Source organism: Mastigoproctus giganteus, chromosome 10 (assembly GCF_048544385.1).
Source record: "Mastigoproctus giganteus isolate SK-2022 chromosome 10, ASM4854438v1, whole genome shotgun sequence".
NCBI lineage: Eukaryota > Metazoa > Arthropoda > Arachnida > Uropygi > Thelyphonidae > Mastigoproctus > Mastigoproctus giganteus.
This window is the reverse complement of record NC_143584.1, coordinates 145526744-145544180: the sequence shown is the minus strand read 5'-3', so window position 1 is coordinate 145544180 and position 17437 is coordinate 145526744. Positions and strand designations below refer to the sequence as shown.

General features: G+C 34.2%; 1 protein-coding gene across 2 annotated transcripts in view; it reads left to right on the top strand.

Annotated features, from left to right (window-relative positions):
• Nucleotides 1–17437, top strand: part of PAN2 (PAN2-PAN3 deadenylation complex catalytic subunit PAN2) — a 588859-nt gene that overhangs the window by 418242 nt on the left and 153180 nt on the right. For both annotated transcript variants that reach the window (XM_090383685.1, XM_090383686.1), the window contains exon 24: nucleotides 267–324. In XM_090383685.1, the coding sequence (XP_090239811.1) occupies nucleotides 267–324 (58 nt within the window). The remainder of the gene's footprint in view (nucleotides 1–266; nucleotides 325–17437) is intronic.

The following is a 17437-nucleotide window of genomic DNA, read 5'->3' as shown; positions in this document are numbered from 1 at the left end:
TTCGGACCTGGTTTTGGCACATTATAGCCTTAGTTGCTAATGTGCCAATAAAACCCAAAAACCAACCAACCAACCAACCACAGAAATTCGGTGAATTTTGCAAGTGATGTAATTTTTTTGTGCACCAGTGTATGGAGGTAGGTTATGTATTAAAGAAGCTGATCTGTATTTATTAATTAGTAATAATTTTATATAATTAGAAACTGTCACTATAAGTGTCAGTATAAAATTATTTTGACAGGTTTTTTTTTTTTTTTTTTGTATAGAGAAGGTGCATTAGAGGGAATTCCATTCATTGATGATTATATTTCAACTCAGGAACAGGTAATCATTTAAATATTTGTAATAAAGCTTTTTTAACATTCTGTGTTTATTTTATTTTATTTTTTGAATAAGTCTAGTACATAAACCTCAGGATAGCCTTAAGGGTTATAAGGATTGTGATAAAAAATAAAACTGTATTGCAATCCTAAATAGATCAGTTTAAAAAGAAGTAAGTTGAGATAAGAGATATGAATCTTAAAATAATAATGAATGCATCTACACATTTATCAAGTGAAAGACATGAGGGTTCTGTTGTACTGAAAGAGACAAGCAGTTAAATTAGCACAGGACATGAAGTCTTTAGAAATAAAATAAAAATCTTGATACCATTTGTAAAATTTTTGTAAATGTCATCAAGAATGACTCTCCTGTACTTGCCTTTTCAGAATTTTTCACTTTATAGACAAAGTTTTTTAACGCAGGAATGCTTGTAATAAGTATTATTATTGATAATATATATTATTATAAAAAAAGTGTAAGCCAGTAGTTCCCAGGCTGGTCAGTAATGAAGGGTAGGCTAACCTTAGCTACTCTTCAGTGTTGTTGACTTCAAAGTTACCCTCAATGTATTAACTCCAAAGGGAGTTAATACATTGAGTCTATCCTGCTGTAATTCTTGTTTTCAGATTGTGTTCAGTACTATCTGTTTGGATCTCATAAATGTCATTAAATCTTCATCTTTTGAGTTGTAGTTTCATCTTGAGAAAGAGGAGGTAACATAGGCCAAGTAGAGGGGAGCAGGAACAGAGGGGTTGAAACAGTAGTTTAAATGCCTGTCTGCACTAGTTTTTGACCAATAGCATTGGTCAAAAACTTGTGCAGACAATGCTGTGTATTGTTATGTTATTATTATGTATTGTTAGTGCATTGTTATGGCTCTATAGCAATGCACCAGTGCATCCTCATAAGATGTTTTTTCTTAATGAGTCCTTTTAAATACTTAAGGACCTTCAAGTAGTATGCTTGATGAACAGTTCCCTTGCTGTTAAAAAACACAACCAACATGCTCTTCATATTGAACCTGAGGGAAGCTTTTAAGAGAAATCATCTAGAAAACTGGCACAATCAGGACTGGTTGTTTGTTTGTTATTTGGTTTTTAGGAACATTAGCAACTAAGGCCATATTGCTCCGGGGATATGCAGTGGTCATTCTCTGACCTTTCCGGATCCTCCGTATTTGGTGGGCATGGGCTCGAACCCCAGTCTAATCAAGAAGTGTGTGCTACGCACTGCTGCTCCTGGCCACTGGACTGGAGCCAGACTGGTTGTAAAGCACCAGTCCTGATTGTACTGTGCAGTAGCCAATGTTCAGACTGGAAACTGGCTTCTGTGCCTTAAATTCCAGTGCACACAACTTTCTCTGCACAACAGTTTTTGACTAAAAACAACTTGCCTATGGTTTCAAACCCTCTATAACCCTTCCCTTACTTGGCCCTTGTGACTTCCTGTTCCCTGTGATGATATTGAAACTCAAAGGATGGAAATTTAATAACATTTATGAGATCCAAACGGGATAACTTTTGAATGGCTTGATTGCTTTTTTTTCCACATTTTATTTGATCCAACTCAGTAATTGATGAGTCAAATGCTCAGACTTTTAAACCAGAAAAAGCTGTTCAATTGCCTGTATGTTTTCTTCACCAAAAGCTGTTTTCAGTATTTAAAAAGTGTGAAATTGTTTTGCCAAATTTAAGTAAAATTTTATGCAAACTGTTCTTTCATATTTCACTTATTGCAGAATATACATAATTAAAGAGAGAACACAAAGATATGTAGAAAAACATGAATTTATTTTGGAATAAAGTTATTACATCTAAGGAAGTAATAATGGGGGGGGGGACTGGGGTTTTATATCTGAAATTTGGATTGGACATGTTTTGTGAGGTGAAGGGTTGATGAAAGACATGATGGAGGAAAACTTGGTGGGAAGAAGCCCAGAGGAAGATTGAGAAAAACAATGATAGAAGAAGTAAGAAAGGGTGGCAGATATGGAGAGATGAAGAGGAAGGCTATGGATAGAAAGATATGGAGAAGTGGTTGTACAGAGTGTCTGGACTACCCTTGACAGAGTGCTGAAGATAACGAGATATGTCTGATATTTTTGAGTTGCCTTGAAAGTTTTGATTTCTTCATAGGGTGCTGGAAATAAAAGCTTTTAACTCCCTAGCACCATAAAAACCAACCCAGGAGTCCCCTGTGTTTTGAGGGGGGGGGGACCATTAACACAAGTCTGACCCAGGACCAAGCAGCTACCTTTCCAACAGGTTTCAGTTCAGCTGGTTTGTGTCGAGAATGACTTTGCTTTCTTTGATCTGCAGCTGGGTTACTGGCAGTGGCCCCACTGCTTATTCATCCTCATCCTGTGCGTGCTATCCTCTCTGTGAACCAATCTGGAGTTCCAGTTTAAACCGAAGTCATGTCCTCTGCTGTTATCAGCAACATCAACAACTCTCCTCTGCTTAATCAAAAAAAACTTCCTTAAAAATATATACATTTGAACATGTTTTTTTTCTGTGGCTAGATTTGGTCTGAAAATATCCAGATATTTCAGACCATATCTGAGCTCTATAATTTCACTCTTAATCATTCTTTCCAAGAAAGCCATTAAGACAAAAGAATTTTCGGGCATTTTCCTCACCATCACCATTCAGTTCCACACACAAAATTTCATTTCTTCTGAAACCAACATCTTCTTAACTTGTGGAACAATAAATATGCAGCCCTTCACTTTTGCATCAGACAATTTTAGAAACAAAGGTATATATGTTTCTAAGTTGTCACCTTGAAGATCCAATGCCTTCACAAATTTTGCCCACATGTGCACCTCATTTTTGCTGTGAAAATAGGCTTCATATGCACTACAAAACTCGATGTCATGAATGATGTTATGCTTTACCAAATTTGGATCTGTACAATATTCATAAACAGCGTGTTTTATATAAATTTAATAAAAACATAAAACCTTCAGTTGCTGCCAGAATATTGACAATAAAGGAAAACTAATAATTCCAGTGGATTTAGCAGACAGACAGTGAAATGGAAACATGAACTTTTTTTGTTATATAGTACATTCAATTTCAGTAAATCATCAGTCTCTCTACTATATTATCATAGATAAAGATTTTCAAGTTATAAATCAATAAGAAGAGAGTTGCAGGTAAGTTTTTCATAGAACTGAAAAGTACTACTAACATAATTCCATCTAAATTTTTTCCCAAGTGCATGGAATGAGTATTGCATGGTTGTCTTAAAAAAATAATTAATGATTGCTATTACATTATTATGATGTTTACACATGAATTGGAAAATAAATGATTTAATCATGGATATTTATAACTATCAGATTAAATAGATCTTATAAATATAAAATTAATGCTGTGAAAACAATTGTTGAAAGTTTAAGCAAATTTTATAAACTATAGAGTGAACATTTGGAAAACAATCCTTGAATCACATAATAATAATATTAGCAGTTATGTAAATGCATTTAAGAGTCTCAAGTTGAATTTATTCCTCAGAGACATGAAGGCTGTTACTACTTATTTCCAGTAACATAAAAAATTTAATTCAGCTTTTTGACAGGTGTGCTTGTTGGATTTTAAAATTAAATTATTGAAAACTGTTGACCTAATAAGCACAGAATTTAATTTTTTAATAAAATTTAAGGATAGAATATACATATGAATCTTTTATTTTGTCAGTTTGATAAATATTTTTGCAGGTTTTATTTTACTTTATTTTGTCAATAAAAATTCAATTCTGTTGACAGATTTTAAATGTTTTAAACATGCATATATGCCTTTAAGATTTAAATAAAATTAAAGACAGTAAAAACATTAGTAAATAAAATTGTATACAGAAAAGTCACTGTATATAAAAGTACATTCATTTCCACTGGTAATTTTTCATTTACAAAATTTACAAAGAGAATTAATTTATTTTATTGGAAAATGAAAAATAAGTAAATAAAAATTACAAATAATAATTAAAAACCATAAGCAAATTTATGTATATAAAAGAATCATTCGTTTTTAATTACAGCACCACTTGATGTAGGCAATTCCTGATTTTGATTTTTTTTGATAAGACATGATATTGATGGTTCGACTGTTGATGATCCTGCTCAATAGCTAACAAACTGAATGAGTATTTTGCAATTACATTCACACATGAGAAGTTATTAAGAGAGGAAAATGCCAGACATTTATCAAACTGTAACAGGGTGCTTAATGATTTTGTAATAACTGAGAGCAAAGTGGAGGAGAAATCATTGAAGTTAAACATAAGAAAGGCACCTGGGGTAGATGGGATCTATCCAGTTATATTAAAGGAGGTGGAAAAGGAAGTAAACAAACTCTTAGCCATAATTATGAGAGCATCCTTGGACTCAGGGGGGAAGTCCCCACAGACTGGAGATGTGCAAATGTATCCCCAGTTCACAAAGGGTGACACGAGTAATTACAGACCAGTTAGTTTAACTTCTGTTCCGGGTAAAATAATGGAGTCACTGGTTAAAGATGCATACAGGATCATCTGGACAAGACTGCAGCAATAATTCAGACACATAACAGGTTTGTTAAGGGAAAGTCTTGTCTGTCAAATTTTATTGGATACTATGATGTGTTTACAAAGGAACTGGATACAAAAAATAATTTTGATATCATATATTTAGATTTCAGGAAAGCTTTTGACACTGTTGCTCATGAAAAACTACTGTACAAATTGGAGCAGAATGGTATTAAGGGTAAGTTGCTGCAATGGATAAAAGGATGGTTGAGGGGGGGGGGAGAAGAGTGGGAGTGTTAGTATCGAAGTTTGCAGATAATACCAAGGTCGGCAGGGTTGTTAATGATAGTAATGGCAGCATGCTACTGCAACAGGATCTAGAAAATTTGGGAAGATGGGCTGAGAAGTGGCAACTGAAGTTAAACATTGACAAATGCGAAGTACTACATATGGGTAGAAGTAACCCCAGAGGAATGTACCAACTGTGTGGTACTACACTTAAGGTGGTAGAAAATGAAAACGACCTGGGAGTAATTGTGCAGTCAGATATGAAGTTTTCTGAGCAATGCAGACAGGCTGCCAGTGCAGGTCATGGGGTTTTGTACAGGAATTTTTCTAGCAGGGTAAAGGAGTTATCCCTTTGTATAAAGCAATGGTCAGGCTATGCCTTGAGTAATGCGTACAGGTCTGGAGGCCTCATTTTAGGAAGGATGTAGATTTGCTTGAGTTCCCCTCGCCAATCTTGTTGGCCAGGGGAACGAAGGTGTACGCTTACCAAAAGAGGCTTAAGTTCTGCAAATTGCAGCAGCTGGAGACTTGGCACCTGGGAGGTGATCTGATTGAGGTGTATAAGGCCTTGAATGGGTTCAGCACTCTGAATTCTGATGGGATTCTTCCACTTGCTCAGATTACGGGGACCTAAGGGGACATAAATTCAAATTGAGGAAAGACAGCTGTAGAATAGAAATGTGGAAATTTTCCTTTAGTCAGTGGGTGGTTAATTGCTGGAAGAAACTTCCCTCTGTCATTGTGGAAGTTGATTGCTTAAATAAATTCAAGGAGGAACTGGACAAACTTTTAGAGGGAATGGTTGTGTGACTTTTTTTTTTTTTTTTTTGTTTTTTTTGTTGTTGCTACATATGCTCATGCACTTGCTTTCTTGCATCACATGCCTCTATTACTATGACAATGTAACCTTTTATCAGTGAGGGTTAGGAGGTACATTTTCTCTTGAAAAGAATTCTTTTTAATTGTTTATGCTGTGGTTCTTCCAAGTTTTTCTGTGCATATGGTTCTTATAAGATAAAAAGCATAATTTATATTCCAAAAATATGCAAAACCATCATGAGGAGTCCCTGGCAGCCTGGAACCTAAGTGCAGCAAGTTCAGCTGTATTCCAGAATGTACTGTATGCACCAAACATTTAGTGCATGGTAATTTTTTTAAATTTTTTTTTTTTTATTCCAAAACCACTGTGAGTAGCTACATAGATGTCACAGCTTAGGTGGAACTGTGACAGTGATTGAACTCTTGCCATTCAGTTAATTACTAAGAGGATGCGCACAAATTATATAACAAAATTTTCTAATCTTTTGATTACCCTTTCCCTCTAAAACTGGACTAAAACTTTGCATTTTTGTGTGTCAAAATGCTCTAATTCAGATCATCACTTTTTTTTTTAATGAAAATTCTGTTATATAACATTTGACTCTCAATTTACTGGGATTGGGACACTTCAATCAAAAAAAAAAAAAAAAAAAAAACCAACCAGAAATCATAAAATTCAAGTAAAAACTAGAATAGGTATAAACAGATGTTTTGCAATTCGTAAATAAGCGACAAGAAACGCCATTATAAGTTGTCATTGGGAGATTAGTGTACCTATTATCTTTAGTTTAGTTTGTTTAGTAAGTCGCTTCGTAATGCAAACGTTTAGTTTAGTTTGTTTTAGTGCATTGTGTCGATTGTTGTGTTTCGTCGCACCACAAAAGGACAGATTTTGTTTCGTTATTTATGTCACAGATATCGGATTTTTTTTTTTTTTTTTTGTTTAGAAATCGCGAAAATGATGGGCAAATGTAAGAGTTGTGCTTTCGATAAAACAAAAACTTGAAATTATTCAAATGTTTGAAAATGGTGCACCATTAAATCTCTAATGACGATTATAATGTTGGTAACCAAACCATACGCAACACTGTAAAAAATAAAGGGAAGCATCATATTGGACACACGAGTAGTGCGTGGTAAGTTTTTTTTGTTTTTCATCTATCGCCAAACTTTTTACGTAGGTTGCTGAACATTTTTCAATTCAGTAAGTCCAAGACTTACGTAGCTTTGGACTTACGTTGCGTTAGACAGAATACGAGAAGCAGTGAAGGGATTGGCACCAATGAAGTTAACTATAATAACCAATGGGTTACGAAATACATATCGGTTTTTACAGTACAATAACATGCGCTTATTCTTCCTTTTATGTTTTCTTTTCTTCTTCTTCTTCTTCTTATTATTATTATTATTGTTATCATTAGCCATGTGGCGCAAGAAAGTATAAAGGAATCACCAAGAAAGAGAAGAGTGATGATGTGCCACACTGCTGTCCCCAGATAATTTAATTGAACTAATTAAAAATATGTAACTATTTGTCTTCATTCTTCTGAGGATATTATGTGATTTTTTGTAATTTTGGCATATCACGGATATAGTAGCAATATTATATTAGTCATTCCCGAATTCCTAAAACTCGACTTACGTAAGAAGTCCTATTATGTATCTCTTATGATGTTGGGGACGTGATGTATTTTTGGATTAACCGGGAAATCGATTACCCGGGTATTTGTTTTTACCATCTATCCCGGAAAATCGAGAGTACTGTATATATACACTGGTACCTTGGATTGCGAGTAACTTGTTCTGTGAGTGTTTTGCAAGACAAGTAAAAATTTTTAATAAATTTTAACTTGATAAATGAGCGAGGTCTTGCAATACGAGTACAGTCAGTCCTCGTATAACACGTGTTTACACTACACGAATTCGATTATACACGATTTATAAATACGGGAACGATATCTTATGTAACACGAACTGAATTCGCTTATGCATGATTCCCTTTGCGTTTACAAGAAATGGCAGTCGAATGCAGAATCATCCCAACTGAACGCAACACGATAGGAATGAAGAAAAGATTCTGAAAATGTTGTATTTATGTTTTTTATATCAGTGAAGCGGAAACACATTTCACCATAATAATGTAAAAATCAACACAATTCCAGCTATCAGTATAATTGCAAATGCAATTAGATCGAGTTTACTACCATTTATAACAGATTCCACTAGTAGGAACACAACTGGAAATTGTTTTTATTTTATGGTAGTAACCCCTAGAAATGTGCTTTAGTAAAATATGAGGTGTTAATAGTGTATCTCTGCCTTTACGGTGTTGTTTATTCAGTTGCTACACGTGTGCAGCTTTGTTTATGTGTATGAAGCGTGCCTCCTCATTTTGTAATAGTGTGAGAGATGAATCTGTTTAACGACCATGCAATGTCATATTTCCGTGAAATCCTCAAAAGGAGGCAAAATCAAGTGTCATTGGATAGGTTCCTTGTTAAAGTCACACAAAAAAAAAAAAAGTCAACAGATAGCAGTGATTCCGTTAGTGACAGTGAAAGTCGTCCCACCCAATAATTAATAAATTCAATTGCTTTATGTATATTAAATTTAAATATTAAAAATATAAAATGGTATGTATGTATTTTGTATTAATCATTTTTACAGTATATGAATATTTTTGAGTTTCGGAACAAATCATCTGGGTTTCCATTATTTCTTATGGGGAAATTTGCTTTGATATACGAGTGCTTTGGATTACGAGTACGTTTCTGGAACGAATTATGCTCGCAAACCAAGGTACTACTGTATATATATATATATATATATATATATAAATCATAGAAATAAATGATAAAGGACATAGTAAGATGGGAAAGTTATTAACAACAACGTGCCATGCCTAATGGAAGATATGAGAAGAAAAGAATGTTAAGATCCTAATGAATTAAGTGGAAAAATTGGCTGAATTGATAAGCCAAATCATATTTACAAAAGCTAGAAAAAAGTGGTAATTAATGCATATTAAAAAGTAGTAATAAATAGAAATGAAAAAAATGAAAATAACAATTGGTACATAGATCAGGTAATTCATCAGGGGACTACACCCGATCATGTACCAAAATACTGCGTTTCTATACAAACCCATGCCGATGGAGGTAGCAATAAATTTAAAAAAAAAAAATAATAATAATAATAATAATAATAAAAAAATAAAAATTAAAATTTTTTGAAACCTTCATAGACATGAGTGAGGTAGCCCCAACGCAGTGTGTATATTTTAAGTGAACCGTTAAATTAAAAGGTGTAATTAAAAGGTGTACCAGGCAGCAGCATAGAAAAGGGAAGTAATACAAGGTATGGGTGGGAAAAAAGATAGTAGTAAAAAAAGGAGGCGAAAATAGCGAGAATAAGAAAAGAAGGAATGTCCGAATCGCCCTCGTATTGCACTAATAGTTCAACGGACGGAAAAAGCAGAATAGAAAGTATAAAGACGTAAAGAGAAGGAAAAGATTTTAAAGATACTAGGCAAGCTGGGTTCGTAAGTACCCAACCTCTTAGAGAGGGCCTTGGCTGTGAAGGTGTTAGTAGAAGAGGAAAATTAATACTGCTAGCCTGTGAAATATTTTGTTAATGTCACATGTAAAAAAAAAAAAAAAATTAGTATAAAATTACATACCTTTAAAATTATGTAGCATCAATTAGTAGAATTATGTAGCGTCAATTAGTAAAATTATGTAGGATCAATTAGTAAAATGCATAATAAACATGATTAATAAATAGAATACAAACAAGGAGAGGTTGCTTAGTAGAAAAATAATAATGGACGCCCTCTATTGTTAAAAGTGAGGATATAATTGATTGAGTACAGAGATAATTAAATGATGGTAATTAAAAGGTGTACCAGGCAGCAGCATAGAAAAGGGAAGTAATACAAGGTATGGGTGGGAAAAAAGATAGTAGTAAAAAAAGGAGGCGAAAATAGCGAGAATAAGAAAAGAAGGAATGTCCGAATCGCTTAATTATCTCTGTACTCAATCAATTATATCTTAAATACAAGCACGTTCTACCCGTGGATGAGATTGTCTGGAATAATTATATCAACTTATGTATTCTTAATAACTATATTTACGATGGCAGTAATACCTATAGACAATCAATAGGAGTTCCCATGGGCTCACCAATTTCCAGTATAGTTTCCAACTTATTTCTACATTACTACGAAGATCTTTATACTAATAACAATCCAAACCTTAATTTCTTTGCATTTAGATATGTTGATGATATCTTGATTTTAAATTATCATTTTGAAAATATTGCTAAATTGATATATCCTACTGAACTTACCTTAAACAAAGAAAATAATGGTAACCAACACGCAAACTTTCTCGATTTAAGCATTACTTTAAATAATTCACCTCTTCGTAATACCTTGGAAGTATTTGATAAAAGAAGTCAATTTAATTTCAACATTATTTATTTAACAAATTGGAACTCTAATATTTCCATTACAGTTCATAAAAATATCATCCATACACAAATTTTACGTCTTGCGTATCTTAGCAGCAATCAAACACTTTTTATCAAAGCTTTAAACGGCCTATATACCAAATTATGTTTAAATGATATTCCTATTAATTTTATAAATCGTATTATTAAAAATCTTTCTAACTTCATTAAACATAAATTCGGTTTCACTATATCTCATTTTGATTAGGGTTAACATGATAATTTGTACAGATGTATAGTTGTAAATTTAAATGGTGGTATTCCCACCACTTTGAAAGTGATCACATCATATGACTTCTATTCTGAACGATGCTCATGTCTTTTCACTTTCTAAGTTACCTTTTAAGTTTTATCTATTTAATTTTTTCCATTATTTTATTTTAATTATTTTTGCTTAATTATTTTTAATTATTATTCGGACCTTTTCCTCACTTTTAACAATAGAGGGCGTCCATTATTATTTTTCTACTAAGCAACCTCTCCTTGTTTGTATTCTATTTATTAATCATGTTTATTATGCATTTTACTAATTGATCCTACATAATTTTACTAATTGACGCTACATAATTCTACTAATTGATGCTACATAATTTTAAAGGTATGTAATTTTATACTAATTTTTTTTTTTTTTTTTTACATGTGACATTAACAAAATATTTCACAGGCTAGCAGTATTAATTTTCCTCTTCTACTAACACCTTCACAGCCAAGGCCCTCTCTAAGAGGTTGGGTACTTACGAACCCAGCTTGCCTAGTATCTTTAAAATCTTTTCCTTCTCTTTACGTCTTTATACTTTCTATTCTGCTTTTTCCGTCCGTTGAACTATTAGTGCAATACGAGGGCGATTCGGACATTCCTTCTTTTCTTATTCTCGCTATTTTCGCCTCCTTTTTTTACTACTATCTTTTTTCCCACCCATACCTTGTATTACTTCCCTTTTCTATGCTGCTGCCTGGTACACCTTTTAATTACACCTTTTAATTTAACGGTTCACTTAAAATATACACACTGCGTTGGGGCTACCTCACTCATGTCTATGAAGGTTTCAAAAAATTTTAATTTTTATTTTTTTATTATTATTATTATTATTTATTTATTTATTTTTTTTTTTTAATTTATTGCTACCTCCATCGGCATGGGTTTGTATAGAAACGCAGTATTTTGGTACATGATCGGGTGTAGTCCCCTGATGAATTACCTGATCTATGTACCAATTGTTATTTTCATTATTTTCATTTCTATTTATTACTACTTTTTAATATGCATTAATTACCACTTTTTTCTAGCTTTTGTAAATATGATTTGGCTTATCAATTCAGCCAATTTTTCCACTTAATTCATTAGGATCTTAACATTCTTTTCTTCTCATATCTTCCATTAGGCATGGCACGTTGTTGTTAATAACTTTCCCATCTTACTATGTCCTTTATCATTTATTTCTATGTTTTATTTTATAGTTGTATCCTGTTCTGTAGCCTTGCGCGTCCAGGTACATCTATTCTCTATTTTCTTTTTCTTTTCCTTTCTTTACCTTTTTCTTCTCCTTTCTTTACCTTTTTCACCTGTTTTATATATATATATATATATATATATATATATATATATTTTTTTTTTTTTTTTTTTTCAGTTGCTTCAACAAAGATATGTACCTTGTAGAAATAGGTTGTTTCACGAATGATTATACAGTAACTTCTAACCTTACAGTGTTTAAATTACACGAATTTAAATGTGTGGCAACCACATTTAAGGAATGCATTACGAGAGATGGAGTACATACCCAAACAGATATTCAACCTCGGTGAAACACATTTTTATTGGAAAAAATTGCCTGATGGCACTTATATTTGCACTGCTGAAAGGACTGCACCTGGCTTTAAGCCAGCAGAAGGTCGGCTAACACTTCTGTTTGGTTCTAATATGGAAGGTCATAAACTGAAACCTATGTGCATTTACCACTATGAAAACCCTCATCCTCTTAAAGGTTACAACAGATTGTACATGACTGTGTACTGGTACTCAAACCCTAAAGGGTGGATGACTGCTGTTATTTTCAGAAGTTATCTTGGCTCTCAGTTACAACAGGAATTGGAAGTGTATTGCAAGGCAGAAGGAATTCTGTTCAACATCTTACTTATTCTTGATAATTCCACAAGCCATCCACCCACTATTGTTGATGTCTGTTCCAATATCAAGATTTTCTTCCAGCAAATACAACCTCAGTACTCCAGCCTATGGATCAATCAACATGTGATTAAATCTTTTAGGATTCAGTATTTAAAGTGCATTCTGGCTGATCTGATTGACAGGACCGATCACAAACAGATGAATGTGCAGCAATATTGGTGAGCCATCAGTATAAAAGATGATTTAAAATTCATTGATTCTGCATGGTGTGAAGTTCCACGTAACTGTATTCAAAGTTCATGGCATAAGTTATGTTCAGATCATAGCAACTCCTTCAAAGGCTCTTCTACCAGTGAAGATTATGTACAAGCTAAAGACAAATGCATGAAACTCGCTAAAAAGATAGGGTTCACTGACGTGGAGGCAACTGATGTTGATGATTTAATTGATTCGCATCAGCAAGAATTGACAAATCTGACAGAAGATCTGTTTGCACTGCAGCAGCATCGCATTCAAGAGGAGGAGGCAGCAGCAAGTGAAAGCCCAGAGGTTAAAGAAGAATAGAGCCTGAAAGTGAAAGGAATATCAAAAGCATTAAATCTTAGAGATGAAGACCGTAATGTTGAATGAAGCTCTAAAGTGCAATGTAAAGTTGTGCTAGAACTTGGTTGCAACTAACTCTGAATTCCTTTTTCAAGTGCTCAAGAGAGTAGTCAAGTGAACCTTCCACCTCCTGGGTTAGCATAGCATCAAAACTGAGTATTATAAAAAAATTACCTACAGTCAAGTATAGGTCAAGAATGGCTAGTCAGTTTGGCATTAATTGCTATTGAACATGATAAATGTGATAAAAATGAATTTAGAACACATAATTCAAGAATTTTCTTGTGAAAAAGCTCGTAGAATTAAATTATAGAAAACTATTATTATAATTTCTTTTGTTAATTATTGTTTTTTTTTTTTTTTTTTTGTTATTTCTTTGTAATTTTTTAGAAGTGCTGTTTATTTAAATGGTTTTAAATACCAAAGTATTTTTGTTTATTTTTAAAAGTCTAAATATTAATCAAGAATAAATGTTGTTTAAACAATAATCATTTTCATTTTTAAATATTTATCCCAAAATATAGAATGAAACATATGCTTTGGCAAAATTCAATAGTGGTTTTAATTAAAAAAAAAAAAAAAAACCTACTTGTGTAAAATTTTATGCAATATTTTTGTAAAGTGTTATGATAGCTGAAGGGAAGGGGTGCTAATTTTGAATTTGCCTATAGGCACCACATTAGGTAGTGCTGATCAGTCTACATGAATAGAAATTGGCAATGAATATCTATAGAATGTTTTATGAGGAAACAAAATCATTTTCACTTGAATGTAAGAATTGACATAACTACAGAATTTAGACAAAGCACTATCAGATGTCTGATAATCTAGGCTAGGGGTTTCTCAACTTTATATAGCTAGAGACCAGTTTTTACCAATATTTCTTTTTTTTTTGCAGTCCAAAATTATAAATGCATATAAAAAACAATTAAGAGATTTTGTAAAAAAACCCGATAAATAATAATGTAAGCATAAATAAATGTGTAAAGTATAAATATTAATTTAATTTTATTCAATCTTATAACAATAAGTCATTTATTCATGTGTGTACTTCATAACTAGTGTGAAGGATGATGCTTTTTAATATCACATTTATGTGATGTTAAAGTTATTATTTGTTATATTCACACACAACACACTGAGTTGGCTTTGCATTTGCAACACCTACCTAATATATTGTGGGGCTACCTTTTGCATGTACACATCTTGTCATGGACTCCACAAAGTGTTACAAGGTGTCCTGTGTTAGTGCTACCATTGTGTTTTACAATGTGTCCAAAGTTGTTATTTGGTTTTTAGGAGCATTAGCAACTAAGGCCATATTGCTCCAGGGATATGTGGTGGTCATTCCCTAACCTTTCCGCATCCTCCATATTTGGTGGTCACTGGCTCAAACTCCGGTCTAATCAAGCAGCGTGTGCTATGCACTGTTGCTCCTGCCGACCTGGCTAAGGAGGCGCCAATGTGTCTAGTCTAATGCCCACAGGTGAATTGTTGTAGCACCAAATTCCCTTCTCCAGTAGGTCGCAAACATATTCTATTGGGCAGTCATGGGAGGACAGAGAATTCATTGTTGCATCCCTGAAACCAGTTAGCAACATGCTAGGCCTTGTAGCATGTTGTCTTGTTGAAGGTTTGCCAGAGTTGTATAGATATGCTGTCATCTTGAAAGGGATGTACTTGTAATAGTAATAGTGGCATGTGATGCAAGAAAGCAAGCGTATGAGCTTATGCAGCATCAGCCAAAAAAAAAAAAATTTACACAATCATTCCCTCTAAATGTTTGTCCAGTTCCTCCTAAATTTATTTAACCTATCAACTTCCACGACAGATGGAAGTTTGTTCCAGCACTTAACCACCTGCTGGCTAAAGGCAAATTTCTGCACATCTATTCTACAGCTGTCTTTCCTCAATTTGAATTTATGCCCCCCCTAAGGTTCGTAATCTGAACAAGCAGAAGAATCCTATCAGAATTCAGTGTGCTCAACCCATTCAAGGCCTTATACACCTCAATCAGATCACCTCACAAGTGCCACCTCACTCCAGCCGCTGCAATTTGCAGAACTTAAGCCTCTTTTGGTAAGAGGATCCCTTCATTCCCGTCACCAGTCTTGTTGCCCTTCTCTGTACATGCTCAAGCAAATCTATATCCTTCCTAAAATGAGGCCTCCAGACCTGTATGCAGTACTCAAGGAGTGGCCTGACCATTGTCTTATACAGAGGGACAATTACCTCCTTTTCCCTGCTAGCAAAATTCCTGTATATCATTGACAAAACCACATGACCTGCTCTGGCAGCCTGTCTGCATTGCTCAGAAAACTTCATATGCAGTACTTTGCATTTGTCAGTGTTAAACTTCAGTTGCCACTTCTCAGCCCATCTCAAATTTTCTAGATCCTGTTGCAGTAGCACACTGCCATTATTGTCATTAACAAGCCTGCCAACCTTTGTATTATCTGCAAACTTTGACACTAAGGCTGATATACCTTCATCAATTTCTATTGTCACTGTGACGGTCAGTGACAATAGAAAGGTAGGCATTCGCATCAGGCTGTTGGTTAACAGTGATCAGAGGAATCTGAGCATGCCACGAAAATAGTCCCTGAAAACTATAACACTACCGTCTCTAGCTTGCCAAACTCAAAGAGTGTATCCAAGTGTCATGGCCTCATGTTACATTTCTCTAAATGCTGATACACCCATCAGCATGAAATATTTGTAAACTGGATTCATCAGACCAGGTGACAGATTTCCATTTTGGTGGCCTAATGGTGCTGGCATGAGAATGCCAGCACCATTAGGCCACCAAAACATTACAGGTACCCATACCCACAGTATGGGTACCCGTAATGGCTGTCGACAGCCATAGCCTGTATGAGCTAATATCTGGTGCATGGTCCATACGGGTATTGGTCTTGCTATTCCAACATTGTACTGTGTAGCTAGCTGGGCAACTGTGCTGTGTTACAAGATGAGACACACAATGCTTACCACAGGTGTCAACACACGTGGCTGTCCCATGTGTTAACTTTAGCTGGTTGTTCAACCACTGTTGGGCCATTCACGGTAGACTTACAACACTACAGAATTGGAGCACTTAACCATGTTAGCTGTTGTCGAGATACTGGAAGCTATATATAAATAAATAAATAAATTTTCTGTTTATACTCCGGCATGACAACCAAGTCAGTAGAGTTTACAATAAATCGTCAATACAAATATATATATATATATATATATAGCTTCCATAGCTGAGTGGTCAGGAGTGGGTGTGTAATAGCACATGCCCTTTGAGTACTGGGATTCAAGCTCCTGATTGTTAAATACATTTGATCTGCCAACATGATGCTATTGCAAATGTGATATTTTAGCTTTTGCTCATTCCAATAGAAGCAGTGCAAGAATCTCTTTCACCTCTAGCTTGCCAAACTCAAAGAGTGTATCCAAGTGTCATGGCCTCATGTTACATTTCTCTAAATGCTGATACACCCATCAGCATGAAATATTTGTAAACTGGATTCATCAGACCAGGTGACAGATTTCCATTTTGGTGGCCTAATGGTGCTGGCATGAGAATGCCAGCACCTAATGGTTTGCCAGATTAACAGTAGCACCAGTGGCTACTGTTAATCTGGCAAACTTCTGGCATCCTTTCCTCTAAAGAATTCCTCATGTTGAATGTAGATGCAAAATACTTATTCAATTTGTCTGCAACCTGAGCAGGGTCATCACCAATTAACCCATAGACATCAAGTGGCCCAATTTGATTCAACCCCTTCGTTTTACTTTTAATATATGTATAGAATTCTTTGCTGGGTTTTTTTTTTTTTTTTTTTTTTTTTCATTCTTTTGCAGGAACTTTTCATAATCTGTCTTAGCTTTTAGCATTAGCATTTATTATTGTTCAAAAATAGTACAGTCCATTCCGGTTATTTGGCCCGGCTGCCCCAATTATCCAGAGTTTCACGTAAATAGTTGAAAAATACAATGGATCCCCCCTTTACAATTGGTTCACTGTACAATCAAATCATGTTACGACGAACTCACCATAGAAAAGTACCGTTCACTATACAATGTGTAGTAAACGCCGGTCATTGTGATCACGTTTGTGGAATATTATCCACAGGCTATAAAAGTAAAGATATATTAAGCACAAATTTACCCTTTATTACTTTACCAATTAAAATATTAAATGATACGTGTCAATCGGAAGAATATATGTGATAATTGGAATAATTAATACGTACTGTAATATGTACGTAC